The sequence below is a fragment of the Toxoplasma gondii genome, chromosome X (assembly GCF_000006565.2).
Source record: "Toxoplasma gondii ME49 chromosome X, whole genome shotgun sequence".
NCBI classification, from domain to species: domain Eukaryota; phylum Apicomplexa; class Conoidasida; order Eucoccidiorida; family Sarcocystidae; genus Toxoplasma; species Toxoplasma gondii.
The window spans coordinates 4387630-4401236 of record NC_031478.1 but is presented as its reverse complement, the minus strand read 5'-3'; the positions used below and the strand labels follow the sequence as shown (position 1 = coordinate 4401236).

Sequence of the window (13607 nt, the reverse complement as noted above, 5' to 3'; positions counted from 1 at the left end):
CCAGGCAGTCGCCTGCCAGCTCCCGTTCTAGTCTCTTGTAGCCACAAACCAACTAGACGCGGTCTGTCGACTTCTCCCATTCTCTGTCAAGTTTTCTGTACTTGGTCTTACGTTCCTGATCTCTTTCAGCTTTGAGCATGTAGCCGCAGCGTTCCACCGTTCTAGCAGCTACCTGAACCCAAATATATGTGAAGAGCCGATTGGCCAGGAAAAGAGTTGCTTTTCTTGTGTTAGAGAGCTTTCGAAAACGCGTTTGGCGACCTCGCTGGAGCCGTAACTATTTTCGTGCTCTCAACAGCAAAGGAAATGGAGTTCGTCGGTGGAACCGCTCCCGGACGGGCACCACAGGGAGAGGGTGCCGGTCCGCGTGACCGCGTCAGCTCGTTACCCGTAGCCGACGTCCGCTGTTAGGTTACACGACGGATCACGGGGAACTGCTTAGTCTTACGTCTTCAGTAGCCTGTGCTCCTCCTGCAGAGTGACTCGGGATTGGAATCTGCTGTATTACTGCTGCTACCTGGGCAGGCAGAAAACGTCAGCTTTTTATAGCAAGTCATCATGGTAGGCGCAGGGATTCCGCGGATCCTCTTATTGGGGCGCGCATGGTCATTTTACACTTGAACCGCGTCAGGCTTAGAATCTATCTCGCGCGTAGCGATCTCCGGCGCTGCAACTTGAAAGTTGACTGTTTTCTATCAACGTCATGGACGCTGAGAAGGGAAACTTCCAAGCTACCGCTCTGTTCCTGCGGCGGCTGCTGAACCATATGCTCTAGACACTATTTCAGGTGACGCGAAGAAGTAAGGTTGTCGATCAACAGTATACCTCGGTGTTAGGGCGAGTTGGTAAATAACCTGGAGACGCAACTATCGCCACGGGAGCACAGTCGCATTCTTGAGGCAACAACTTTGCTGGAATCATTGTCACGCCTGCGGACCGCCTCAAAACTGCGTTGTCAGCAACTCCACTTTATCATGTGGTGTATCCCTGATCCAACAGTGCAGCATTAAGAGGAGAGACGTGCTTCTGACTCGGAGGTGGCGCGTGTCGTTTTGAAACCCCGTACCGCGGTCACTCGCTTGTGAGCGGATTCGCTATATCGTGGAAATAATTCAAGCAGCCGACAGGAAGCTCCTGAAGTGTGCCCTCTCTGCAGTGGAAACACTAGTTGTGGCTCCAACGGTTCGGCTGCAATATGGGTGTTGTAGTCTACGGTGTTTGGGATGTAATCACGGATGACGAGGTATGCTACCTAGTGCAGAGTGGTCAGCAAACAACACCGCAACTTTCGAGAGACCAGGCCGTTTTATCGTAGGTATCATCTGACTTGTATTTCTGACTAAAGTGGCCACTGAACTACATGACATCTCCCTCCCCAAAATTTCCAAAAAGCAAAGGGTGGCTCTCTCAAAGTGGCGTACACAGATCGAGGAAGCGACATTGTCAAAGACGCTCTTTTCAACAAATATGTTCGTAATAGAAGCAGTTGTCTTACGGTGCTACAGGCCCTCAGCCGGCACAGCAGCGTCTCGGAGATGAATCCTTGCAGACGAATGGCAAACCAGCATTAATCACGTTTCTTAGGTGTCCCGACTAGTTGCCAGTGTATAACGGTGGTGTCTTTGGCAAATACGTATATGCTTGTTGTGATTCTACGTGAGCTACATTCTCTTCGAAAGTGAGCGCTAGCGAGCTGGCAGACAGAATGGAGCTCGCCACATCGCAGAGAAGCGACTTCGTCCAGGCGCAACCGGCACCGAGTCTCATTTCCTGCGATCACCAGGCCGTGTTCGGCAAGGTCCAAGCAGGACGTGTTCGGAGAGCAGAACCAACCCGCTGTGTCTGGATAATTTCCTCCCACATTTGCGGGTAATTTAGGATGCACAGGAACGAATTTTTGTGACTTAATGGTTTTTTGTCACGGTGTTGTTCTAGTTGGGCACACTTCTTATTTCCTGCCCCAAGGAAAACCCTGGGACACAGAGAATACAGGACCACTACACTCCGACACTGAAATCGGTAGGAACGCAGCACGGTGTCCGCCGGGCGGCCGGCTGCTCCCCCCGCTAGTTACAACGTCAACACCGCGCGTACGGAAGGTCACATAGCTTCGCTACCCTGTTAGAAACGAATAAAGACAATTTATTCTCTTAGAAAAAGTAGCCCAAGATCTTCCCTCCAGTATGCTTGCGACGTGCCTCCTCGTGGTCCATGATGCCGTACGCAGTCGTCAGCACCAAGTGACCAAACTGTCGGGACGGGAGCAAGTTAGAGCAGAACTGCTCAATCTTGTCGACTTGGATGTCGAATCTGTAGAAACAAAAAGGGAGGCAAACACGCTGCAGTCGCCCGGTCGCATATGAAAGATGCTACACGCGTGGCCACGAACAGCACTCCAAAAGCAATAAATTCTACCCCAGGAATTCATAACCCGAAAAATATCTTTAGTGCCGCAGTCAATTAGCCCCCACTCTGGTAAGAAATTGCAGTTGTTGCCCGTATGTATGCACGCCGCGCATGCATCTTCGCCTGTACTATATCTATGTGGTCACTCAAGTATACCGTCATGTGTGCCTTGTGCCGGGTCCGAGTAAACGTTCATTACGTTGTTTCCCCTTGGAAGACTGGAGATTCGCATGAAAACCTACCTGGGGGAGATAACACCACACTTGTTGATTCTGCCAAGGAGCTCGATGACGATCTTGCCCGCACGGTGGTCATCCACGATCTCGAAGTCACCGATGTATCCTCTCCTCTGCATGCACTGCAGGAACTTGATGATGACCTTAGACGATGGACGAATGAGGACCTGCCTGCGTCCACGCTTCTCAGCGTTGACGAGGGTCTTCAGGCAATCTGCTAGAACATTCATGCGCACCATCTGCAACAGGAACAACAGCGGAACACGCAAATCCGACACAACCATTGACTTCCAAAATCGCCTACTGGGTCCTGGAATCATAAGATTGACCCACTCGGCACGCTGCAGATATCCCTCTACAAGAACAAGCGTCACCTAGGTACAAATGAGGAATGTACTGCAATTACAAAACACCCCTGCACATAACCAACCTTCTCCAGCAATGGCTTGACGACGTTTCGGCTCTGTCAACGGATGCAGAGGGTCAGTGTTCGATGCCTCTGAGTACGCCACGCATGCAAAACGCATCTGTAGATAATTTCATCGGGAAGAAAAGGCAAGTGCACGGTGATGGGACATGTCCAGACATGAACGATTGTGGGATCCGGCAAAAGTTTCTGTAGTGTCGCCCCTGTGAGAGAGAACAGGCCAGCAACTAAGGACTGCATGTGCGCCCACCACCGTGGTGCTTTCTCCCTTCTCAGTTTCCCCCTCTTTCCCGACTTCTATAAAACTTCGCCGCGAATATGGCGAAAAGCTCCACAAAAAAGGAATCTAATTCCTTGAGAGCCGAAGAGTGCGCAGTGTGAGAGGAGGGATTCTCCCAGTTCTCTGTGGGGAAAGTCGGGTTGTTTCAGCGTCTCCCCCTGCAAGTCCTCTCCTCGCACAGGGGAAACCCGCGAATGTCACAAGAAGGAGCAAAAACATCGTCAACAATAGAGGAGAGGGCAACAGAAGAAATTAAGACCACAACACGCTCTCTTCTGTGACACCTAGGAGAACCCCACTAGATTTTGCACGCTTTGGCAGTCGAGGACTGTGACAGGACGGAAGCTGGGGCGTCAGAAAGTACACGTTCCTCTGCCTTACCTTGGCCACACGAAGAAGGAGGGAAAACACGAAAGAGGAGAAGCAGATTAACAGCAGATGCCAGTTCTTGTTTCCACGGAAAACGGTCTTCCAGCACTCGTCTTTCAGGGTCCGACTTGGCCCCTTCGGCATAAATTCGCCACCTTCCCCGCCGCCGGTCGCCCTTTCGCAGGCAAGCTGCCACTCTCGCGACATGCGCGACATGCGCGTCATGCATGCGCTGTGCAGCATACACTCGTCGACGCGCGAGTGAAAATGCCGAGAAAAGAGAAACGACCCGCTATCGTGCAGCCTCACTGACATCACGAGATATTAGTCAGGGAAGAACAGCTTAACTCTTCTCATTATTTTCTAGACGCAATAACGAACCTGGAGAACGGGGCGTGAAACCCGACTTGGCTGTGGATCGGACACACTACAGTGGAGAGGGGAGCGGCTCTACAACGAACGGCCTTTCTGCAGAGTCTGGAACTGCGAGATTTCCTGTTCCCCTACTACTTCTGAGCTGAAAAAAGGTTAATTGGTACTGTGTGATTGTGCGTCACTTGGTCTACAAGTTCTTTTGAAGGGAGGCCTCGGATCCCTGGGACACAGAGTTGCAATTTGGGGCTACAAGTGCCCCGCTCCAGATCCGTGCTGCCCCACATGCCACGCGGCCGTTCTTGATTTTTTTAGGATTTCCACATTTGCCCGCCCAAAATAGGCAGATATTTTGTATTGTGGAAGGAGATTTATGAGACAGTGCATTCCTAATGCCAAACAGATTCTCGAAGATTAGCCGTTGTTGCGGGATAGTCTTCTACGGAAGCCGGTTGCGGTGATGGGGCGGCCGCCGGAACCACGTGCAGCCAGTGATGATTAGTGTGTGGCTTCTGCATATGCCAGGCGATGCGAAGAGGTGAAGTGTCTCATGGTAGCAACACGGAAACTCTTGTAACGCCTAAGGGAGCACGAATAGAAGTAGGTGGAAGGTCTCGAACACGTTGGACAGCCACTGGAGACCCGGTGCGCAGACGAGCGAGCGGCACGGGATCTTGAAGCTCGAATGCTGCCCTTGAACGCTCACATCCATTTCACTTTTGGGGGGCGGAGAGCTAGAACCAGTGAGTGAGCTAATTCCACGATGGCAGCAATTACCATGTGCTCTGTGGGAAGACGTCCGAGTTTGGTGCCGCTTATACAGTGTGGAGGCGGGCATATGGCAGACCGTCACACCGATCAACAAGTCTGTCTACACAAACAACTCTCTAGATCGACAGCACAGAGCTGAATCGACGGGCTGAACGGATGTTTTTCAGCTTGCAGTACTGCCCTCTCACTGCGTGCGGATGGCTGCGGATGCATGTACAGAGACGTCTCCGTCTATCAGTCGCTGTTGTAGTTTCTGGGTACAAGCAATGCCTTTCCACAGGGTACCGGCGAGTGTGAGCCACACCTGATAGTCTTCACAATCGAATGGCAGAAAGGGGATACATGCGTTGGGGCGACAAGATGAAGCAGACGTGCGCGTTCATGGATGAGCACCCTTCTCCCCAATTTCTACGTCGAGAAACTCGTCTTTTTATCAAACTGGCGGGAGTTTACCACTTGTTGGTAACCGTTTCTCCTGGGAGTAGGTAGTGTCACCATTACCGACAGTTGAGCACAGAGTATGACTTCACTGAGAAGTCTCATTTCCTGTGAATATACGTAAGACGTATTATCGTCGGGTACATCGGAGCGGACGCGGAAATCACTGTCCGTTCAGTTTACGCTGTGAGATAACACTGATGCGCACTCCAAAGCACTAGAGGTACAACACGGCTCGTGTTAACAGATTCTGACTTATCTTGCCTCCTTGTTTTTCCTTCTTGTTGTTGTCAATCACGTACTTATGTGTCCTACCGTTTCCCTGATGCTCAATAAGAAAAGTGCCTTGCTGGTCAGCGGTCGATCGGGGGATCATCAGGATTTCCATGCACGCCACCGCTTGGCCGTGTCCGGTGTTCTAGGCTCTCAACCACGGAGGACCATGTTGCCCACTCGCGCAAGCGGTGTATGCCAGACGACAGGCGTACAACATTGGCAATACGCCAGAAACGGCAGTTGCATTTTCCGCTCTTCTCTTTTTATTGCTGTGTAGTTACCCACATTTGAATGCATGCACGTGCATATCAACAAGTATTGCTCTACTGGCATCTGCTTCTCTAAATGTTGCGGCTAAACAGTGAGGCAATGAACTTTCAGGCGCTAGTTCCTCGAAAGGTGAGAGGTCCTTGCTTCCAGTTCATCTTCTCCTTATGCCTCCTCAGTTGCCGCGTTACCCTGTTTCTTCATAAGAACATTCAGAGCATCAGCAATGCGCTTCACGCCTGTCTCAAGGTCGTCCCCACAGTAGTACGAGAAGGAAAGACGAATGTAGTCATCAAAACCCTGAAAGAGGAAAAACAATAGTATGAAACTTCAACAAAGCTGCATCCCACGTACGAAATGCACTGGAGTTTCATTTTTAACGACATTCTACCTCTCTACAAGTACGTGGCCATGTTATGCTGTGCCCCGGACAGAATCCAACAATGTGTAGTGAAACGTATGTAGCAGTTAGCCGCACCTTTCCGAAAGACGTTCCGGGCAAAAATGACACTTTGTGGTTCTTGTTTGCTTCCTCCAGAAGGTCAAGCGATTTGATTCCCTGTTTTTGAAACGGAAAAGGGAACACACGGACAGTACCGAACGGCGATAATTCCGCCTGCTGACGACCCATCATGGAATCATCCCCATAAAGTGCGTTGCCGATTTTCCCCAAAAAAGGCAAGAAGAGGTACCTGCGTTTTACAAATGGTCTTCTGCAGACTAGAACTCGAAGGAAGTGCACAAGACACCGAAAAGTCATGTTGTAGTGGCTTCAACAGATCGGGGCGTCGGCAGCTTCGCGTAGGAATTGTACCTATGCTTCCTCAAGCGAACACACACGTACATATATACAGTCTGACTGTAGACTTTCTATGCCTGTAAGCTCCAATGTTGCGAACAGAACTGCAGGTGAAAACGCACGCAGATATAGATCCGAATGTATACACAGTTCGGCACAGAGATGTCACCTATGTGGACACGGGAACAATATGACGAAACCACCCGTAAGACAGACAAGACGGAAGAAAACTGTGTATTTGTGGTGCATCCGCAAACTTACTTCTGGGAGTTTCACAATCAAGAAATATCCACCAATGGGTTCTTCGAACGATGCTTCTTTGGGCATGTATTTGCGGAGGGAGGCCTGAGAGGAGGCCACAAGAAACGGGAAAAGTGTAAGCAACTTTTCCGCCCGGCGTCCTGTCCGGCTTCAGGACGCCAAGACACAGGATGAAAGGCGAATCCTTCTTATGACAGTGCCGGGATGATTTTTTGAACGCATGACAGTAGCCTCTCACGCCCAGGAAACCACGCAGGTGGATTCGCACAAACGATGCCGTAAATCAGCTATAGGGGATATTTCGGCAGGCATATTCGTCATGTGCATGCGCGCATTTTCGAGTAGACCCAAACACACACACTGGAAGAGTGTGGCAGCGAGTTTGTACAGGCTTGCCGAGAGACTTTTTGTCCTGAGCGGGGACGAACCCTCAGACGGTCGCATCTTCCGAAGAGAGCGCGCCGAGTAGCCACGACGTTTTCTTTCAAGATGCCCATATCAATGGTTTTCTGGACGAAGCCGCAGATCAGTGGGTTAAGGCACTGAGAAGACGAACAAACACAATAAAAAAAAGCAACTGGTTAAAACTCAGTACTGGAATCTTGCAAAACTCGTGTAGAGAAGTGGCAGACCTTATCTGGCGAATTGGTCGATGGTAGCTATCCATCCTAACCGCCTGTAGACTTCCTCTTTGCTCTATCCATTCATTTACACAAGTGCCACACCGCTCTGCGATACCACAGACATTTTCATGTGTCTACACAAGCGCGCCAATTTGTCGATCCGGTGCTCGAACACGTCTGTGAACACTCAACAGCACTGTTGCGCTCAAGGTGTCTGCGAGCACGCTCACGCCTCCAGACTCAATCATCCCACAGGCGAGGATCGGTTTTAGCAGCGAAGGATGCGCCTGAAGCAAGAACGACATCGTCGCGGAAAGACACCGACATACCCATATTCATATGTAGCATAGACATGCAGACATCAAGCATTTGAATGCTCGTGACTACAAGTGCACTGCTTCAGAGGGGGGTGGTGCGCCGGGTGCGCAGCTTCTAAACACATAGAGAGGGAGTTCATCTGTAACACGGGAGGAGATGCTTTTCCTGAAAGTAGACAACTACAACTGCATTCTTTTTAAGAAAGGAAAAACTCTCCCACCCATCCGCTACCTATGAAGAGAGTGCCACCGCACGAATTTTTATACACATTCTTCCAGTTGAAAACGAGCTGATACACATAAAAGCACACACAGGTGTTTCCCCTAGTTCCATAAATGCATGTATGCATCAGCATTCGCACGTCAAACAATGCAGCAAAGTGGTTTTGCGTTGTGTGAAGTTGCACAGCACTACCTGGAGCCATCCTAGCCGAAGGGCAGGTGCGAGAATCTTGCTGAAGGATCCAATGGAGATAACGCAGTGCTCATTGTTGTGGTCAAAGGCGGCAAAGGGAGGAGGGATGTCGACACCTAAGGAAAAAGGAGCGAGGACACAAACCAAGACGAGGAGAAATAAGACAGGAGAGAATGGACGGAAACGAGTCCGTCCTTTTGTTTGCGTCTGCGCAGCTAAGGAAGAACACGTTAGCGGGACGAAGACATACCCTCGAAGCACAACAGCTGGTATACCTCGTCGGCGACGACTTTGAAGTTATGCTTTACTGCCAGTTCCACAATTCGCTTTCTCTTCTCCTGCACAAAAACAGAAGGGAACATATAGCGTGAGCAGGGAACCAGGGAGATAACACGAGAGAGCGTTGAGATCTACAGTAGCATGTGTCTGTTTCCACACTGATTCTGCGAGAAGCCTTTCTGAGTTCGTCTTCTCGCCCACTTTGTACTTTCGAATCGGACGGAGGCGGTAGTGATGCGAATCAAACACCTACGTAGATATATCATACTAGTTACGTACACGCTGTACATACAAGTCCACACACACACATAGAAGTGCGTACAGACTTTTCTGACTGCGATACGGAATCCGACTATAGTGCGTGAGTTGACCAAGTCAGTCTCGTGTCGCGACTGTTGCTCTGTTTTTTGCTCGGCTAGACGAGCGACAGAACACGCATGAGAAAGGAGTGACACGTACCGACGATGTCGTTCGACCTGTGGGATTGTGAGCCACGGGAATGGTGTAGAACAGTTTAGGCTTGTATTTGAGCAGGAGTTCCTCGAAAGCCTAGAAAAACAAGAACACGGCATCTCACAGAAAATGTTTACTCAGAATATACCTACATATATATATACAAGATTATGCATATACTTGTGCATCCGTGGCAAAGGTAGTGTGCTACCAACATGCGCTAATTTCAAACGGCTGGTGTTTTCGTTCCAGAATGCGTTGCGCTGCCCTTTTTCAGGTCCTACCTCCCAAAGAGATAGTCCGACTCCTCCATATCCCAAGACACAAGTAACTCGTTGCTCTGCCTTTACGTGGCTTTGGAAATAGTGACTGACTCTGGCCTTCTCCACACAAAGACAAAGTATTTTTTTTTCTGGGAACCAAAACGCACCTCGATGTTCACTCCATCTTGGTCCATAGGAACCTCAATGGGCTTGAGGTCATAGTCGCGGAAAGTCGGATAGGCAAGAAAGTAAGTCGGGTTTTCTGTAAACACGACGTCACCCCCTTGGGTGTACACCCTGCAGGAAGAGCGGACACACAGAGACAAGGGATAAAAATGCCGCCGTGCACTGAAACGCGGAAACTTTGTGCTCACTGAGATACTTTTGTCGCACAGTGCCTGTCCGAGGCGCATGTCTCGCCGGGTAAAGAGCAAAAGACAGGGAAAAGAAGACAGCCAGACCAACGGAAGACGCCAGAGTACCCTACGCGCGAAAAAATGACGCGGGAACAAGAAAAGAGAATTGACAGAACAAAACTGCAAAGGAAGGCTGAACTCTGGTTTTTGAGTAAGACGGCGTACAGGCGTTCTCTGGTGAGAACGCGATGAAGCCTGCAAGGATGACTCGAGGGGGAAGGAACAGAAGAAGGCCGGGTCTCTTGACGGTGCAAGGCTTCGTTTATGCGGAGAAATGGAAGCAAAAATATTCGAAGACACAACACTCACTTGCAGATCAGGTCGAGTGCTCCCGAGGAGCCATTCACGGCCATCAACTCGTCTGAAGACACGGGGAATCCATACTCCTGCGAATAAAGGAGCAGGAGCAGGACACGAAAAACATGGACAGAAGACAGCAGCTGCATAGACATAACGATAAAAAGAAAGGCAAACACCGTGGGAAAGAGGGCATCGAAACAAGGAGTGAGACCGCAACCCCGCGTAAGGAAACTAAAGAAGCAGGAACTGAGACCATCATCTCGTTTTCCCTACTGCGTTGTCGCTTTCGTGTTCCTGGGCCATTACGCTTCCTCTTCCGCCTGTCTGTATCACTTCATTTGTTTCCATCCCGAATATTTCCCCCCATGTTCCTTTCTCCCGCTGTCGTCGTTTCCGGCACGTAAGTGCGCGTTCCCTCCAGCCTGCGACCAACTTTTCGCCATGTCAGATCTGAAAAAAACGTCGAGAGGTTGAATTTCCGACATTGAATGAGGTTTCAGCACGTGAGAACCTCTGCCGGACTTGTGTCTTATGGCTGCGCGACTGAGTTCACCGCTGCCTGAACCTGTCGGAAAACGTGTGGCATAGTCGGGGTCATGTGCCCGGCCAGTTTAGCTCGTGTCCTTCGCCTTACCTCACTTAGGAAGGACGCGAGGCTCTCTCGGAACTCGAGAAATCCTTCCGGCACGCCGTACATGAAGAACTCGGGATCGTCTTCTGCCATTTTTGCAGCAGTGGCCTTTCTCAGACCTTTGATGGGGAGCTCGAGAGGCGCAGGGTAACCTAGACGCAAATTCACCTGCTCCGACGCAGGAGGTCCTTTCGTTTGCATGTAACGGATCTTCTTGCGAGTACAGGACTCGCTTGCTCCTGATCCATTGCGATGATCCCCCGACATCTTCAAAGTCTCGCGAGAAAGCTCGCATAAAGGCTTATAAATGATTTCCGGAGTTAGTTACTTCCCGAAAGTCGGTACTGATCGTACTAACGTCTGAGTGGTATTTTCTCTCGATGTTAATAGAAGTGATAGCAGTAATCCATATATTACGCTTGGAACATAACTCATGTGGAATAATCATGTTTCGTCCTGACGACCAGAACGACAGCGTAGGTGACCCAACACTTCATGAGTTTCTCTTTCCGCTGGAGGTGACCTGGAGCAGACCGGGCAAATCGGTCTCGGTAGTTAACGGTGAATGACAAGAAGTAAATCAGAGAGTCACCTCGTAGAGAGGGTGATACAGAAAAGACTGTTATATCTGCTCTTGACCGTTCTTGCTTCCGTGTGCGAGCACGAGACAAGAGAGACAGGAAGAGTGCAACTAGGACAGGCGGAAGTAGCGGCGATCTCGCCAATGGGTACGTGAAAGAGGTGCAGAAAAACGGTTTTCTTCTGCGAAAAGCACCTTTTTGCTTTGGGAAAGCGCGGGAAAGCAAGCCTATGCTTGTCTAATTATGGTAGATGGCAAGCAAGAGCCTGGGAGAAACTACTGGTGGTACTTTTGAGGTCGTCACAGTGCCAAGCGGCGCGTAGCTATCCAGTCACCTGCAAACGTTTTGCTGCACCCGGTTCTCGTCATTCCTTGAAGCCAATGTGGAGCAACTGGCAAAATAAAAATGGAAACATGCCTCGGACGAGGGACCTGGACGATCTTTTCTTCTTTTCTAGTCTCAGTTTCTCTCCTGTCTCGCGTAGAGGTGCCAACGCAGACGACCCCCCCCCACCCGCTACCATGTGCGCCAGGGCACATTTGCTCCACGGTGTCGCAGCAAACTTTTACTTGCAGAAAAAAGAAAAAACCATCTTCGTTTTAGTCAACAAACTCTCTCAAGACCAGAGAGCGAGGGAGCTGCTCTGAAAGTGTGCGGAACGAAAAGATCTGCCTCAAGCTTTGGTGTTGGAAGCGGCAAACGTAAGGAGCAAACCGAACACGATGGGGACAGGCGTGTCTCATTGTCACCGAGTCACCAGAGCAGAGACAAAGCTCTGTTTGTCGCTTTAGCTTTCATCAGCGTTGTGGAAATCGCAGGACAGGGGTCGCTGAAAAACCAAATAAGACTTGCGCGGTCACCAGGAGCGACAGGGCCAACGAATTTTATGAGGAAGTATTTGACAAGTATCAGTCGGCACGGTACATGATTCTTTCGTTGTCATTGACACGCTGGAGAACATATCCATGTCTTGCTCCCGTCCCAGTTTCTGCGAATCTACATTTCTCCCATACCAGTTTCTTCGGCGGAACTTTCAGTTTCAGGGTGGCCTCGGCCACCCAACTATTATGGAAAGGTCCTTCGTCTCTTCTACCGGTTACCTGCGGCACTGGGTTACTTCTTTGAGTCTCCGTTTGCAGGAGGCCATGTCGATCCAGTCAGTACAGGCACTCTAACTCGTTCTCCCCTGTGCAAGAACACAAAGAAGGGCCGGACTGGGGTGGGAAGATGGGGAACCGGAAGAAAGCGGGAAACGCGATGAATAAGAAACAGATGAAGACAAACTCAAGAGTTTTGTGTTCACGTGCCCTGTGTTGTCACTATCTTTGGCAATGGTAAGTCGTGTCTTTCAGACTTTCCTTCATCGAAAAACGAAATCTCTCAAGTGAACCTTCCACTCGAGTCCCAGGTACCGAGAGGAGTCGGTCGATATCTCTCTCAGACATTAATTGCTAATTCTGTTTCCAGGGCATGTTCGTTTCACACACCTTTCAGAAAACGTTGAACACAAACCTGCTTCACCCAGGTCTTCTACCCCTGAGGTGGTATCGCTTGCGCCCTCCAAATCCGAACATATTTCCACTGAAGAAAATGCTCTTCTCAGACCACTCTGTAACAGAATGAATGCGGACAAAGAAGATACAACAAAAAGAAAGCCTTGACAGAGAAGCGGAAAGACAAGGGGATAGGAGAGGAAGCCACGGGATGAGGAAACGATGTCCCCGTCTGTGCGCCGCTTGCTGGAATGGCTACCCGTATTCGGCTAAAAAAGTGTCGAATTGCCCAAAGTGGTAGGAGACTTCCTTTCCCTCCCTCTCCGAGAAGGATCGACTGTATTCTCCGGATGTTTTGACGTGTGTGAAGTCAGGCGTGCGACTTCTTTTGAAGGGAAAGCTCTGTTCTTGGTTTCTTTTTTCAAAGGGATCCATGAAGAGGCAGAGCCCTGCCAGCTTCTGGAATCGTGAACGAGCTCACCGCCATTAGATTCGTCGGCATATGCTTTTAAATGAACAGGTTTGAGACTAAGGCGGATCCTTATTTCTTTCATGCACGACTGGTGAAGAGCAACCCAAAGTCTCCACACTTGCCTCTGCCTGTCTTCCCTCACGTCGACAGACTGGACGGGGTTCTTCCTTACCTTGCATTTCTACACATGAATCAGTGTGCATGTACTCCTTTCTTCCATATACGAGAACTAACCCTTCCTGCTCGGCTTCAGTCTCATCGCTGCGGCTCCAGACTCGGTTTGCGTCTCTCCAGTCACAATGCCAGACACACGCCAGTTTCTTCACGGTGTGGAGCAGAAGCTGCTCATACAAGCACTGCATTTCACTAGAAGAGAAGGGACCTGTTTTCATGTTCCCGTAGCAATGCCTTCGTGGGCACAGACTCCTTCATTTTTCTCCGGACGCGTACGAGTCCGACACA

General features: G+C 50.1%; 2 protein-coding genes across 2 annotated transcripts; both read right to left on the bottom strand.

Annotated features, from left to right (window-relative positions):
* Positions 1–1865: 1865 nt before the first annotated feature.
* On the bottom strand, positions 1866–4388 carry RPS15A (ribosomal protein RPS15A). Its single transcript, XM_002368844.2, has 3 exons — positions 3731–4388; positions 2649–2881; positions 1866–2310 (listed from the first exon to the last, which is right to left on the bottom strand). Exons 1-3 carry the CDS (start codon positions 4031–4033, stop codon positions 2151–2153), a joined length of 696 nt encoding a protein of 231 aa, XP_002368885.2. The 5' UTR covers positions 4034–4388; the 3' UTR covers positions 1866–2150.
* Positions 4389–5158: 770 nt separating this feature from the next.
* TGME49_234440 (aminotransferase, putative) lies at positions 5159–11538 on the bottom strand. Its single transcript, XM_002368843.2, has 11 exons — positions 10603–11538; positions 9978–10054; positions 9420–9549; positions 8996–9085; positions 8508–8595; positions 8258–8373; positions 7756–7812; positions 7331–7444; positions 6903–6986; positions 6321–6401; positions 5159–6142 (listed from the first exon to the last, which is right to left on the bottom strand). The coding sequence occupies exons 1-11, from the start codon at positions 10864–10866 to the stop codon at positions 6008–6010; spliced, it is 1236 nt and encodes a 411-aa protein (XP_002368884.1). The 5' UTR covers positions 10867–11538; the 3' UTR covers positions 5159–6007.
* Between the last annotated feature and the right edge of the window lie 2069 nt (positions 11539–13607).

What these genes read in the sequence shown, in the direction of transcription:
- TGME49_234440 (XM_002368843.2), bottom strand. Translation starts at nt 10,866, where the DNA reads ATGTCGGGGGATCATCGCAATGGATCAGGAGCAAGCGAGTCCTGTACT. An exon ending in GCACTCGACCTGATCTGCAA is followed by an intron (nt 9,550 to 9,977) that starts GTGAGTGTTGTG and finishes CTCTTCCTGCAG; the next exon opens with GGTGTACACCCAAGGGGGTG. An exon ending in AAGATGGAGTGAACATCGAG is followed by an intron (nt 9,086 to 9,419) that starts GTGCGTTTTGGT and finishes TTGTTTTTCTAG; the next exon opens with GCTTTCGAGGAACTCCTGCT.
- RPS15A (XM_002368844.2), bottom strand. Translation starts at nt 4,033, where the DNA reads ATGTCAGTGAGGCTGCACGATAGCGGGTCGTTTCTCTTTTCTCGGCAT. An exon ending in TCCTTCTTCGTGTGGCCAAG is followed by an intron (nt 2,882 to 3,730) that starts GTAAGGCAGAGG and finishes TTCCTGTTGCAG; the next exon opens with ATGGTGCGCATGAATGTTCT. An exon ending in TGTGGTGTTATCTCCCCCAG is followed by an intron (nt 2,311 to 2,648) that starts GTAGGTTTTCAT and finishes TTGTTTCTACAG; the next exon opens with ATTCGACATCCAAGTCGACA.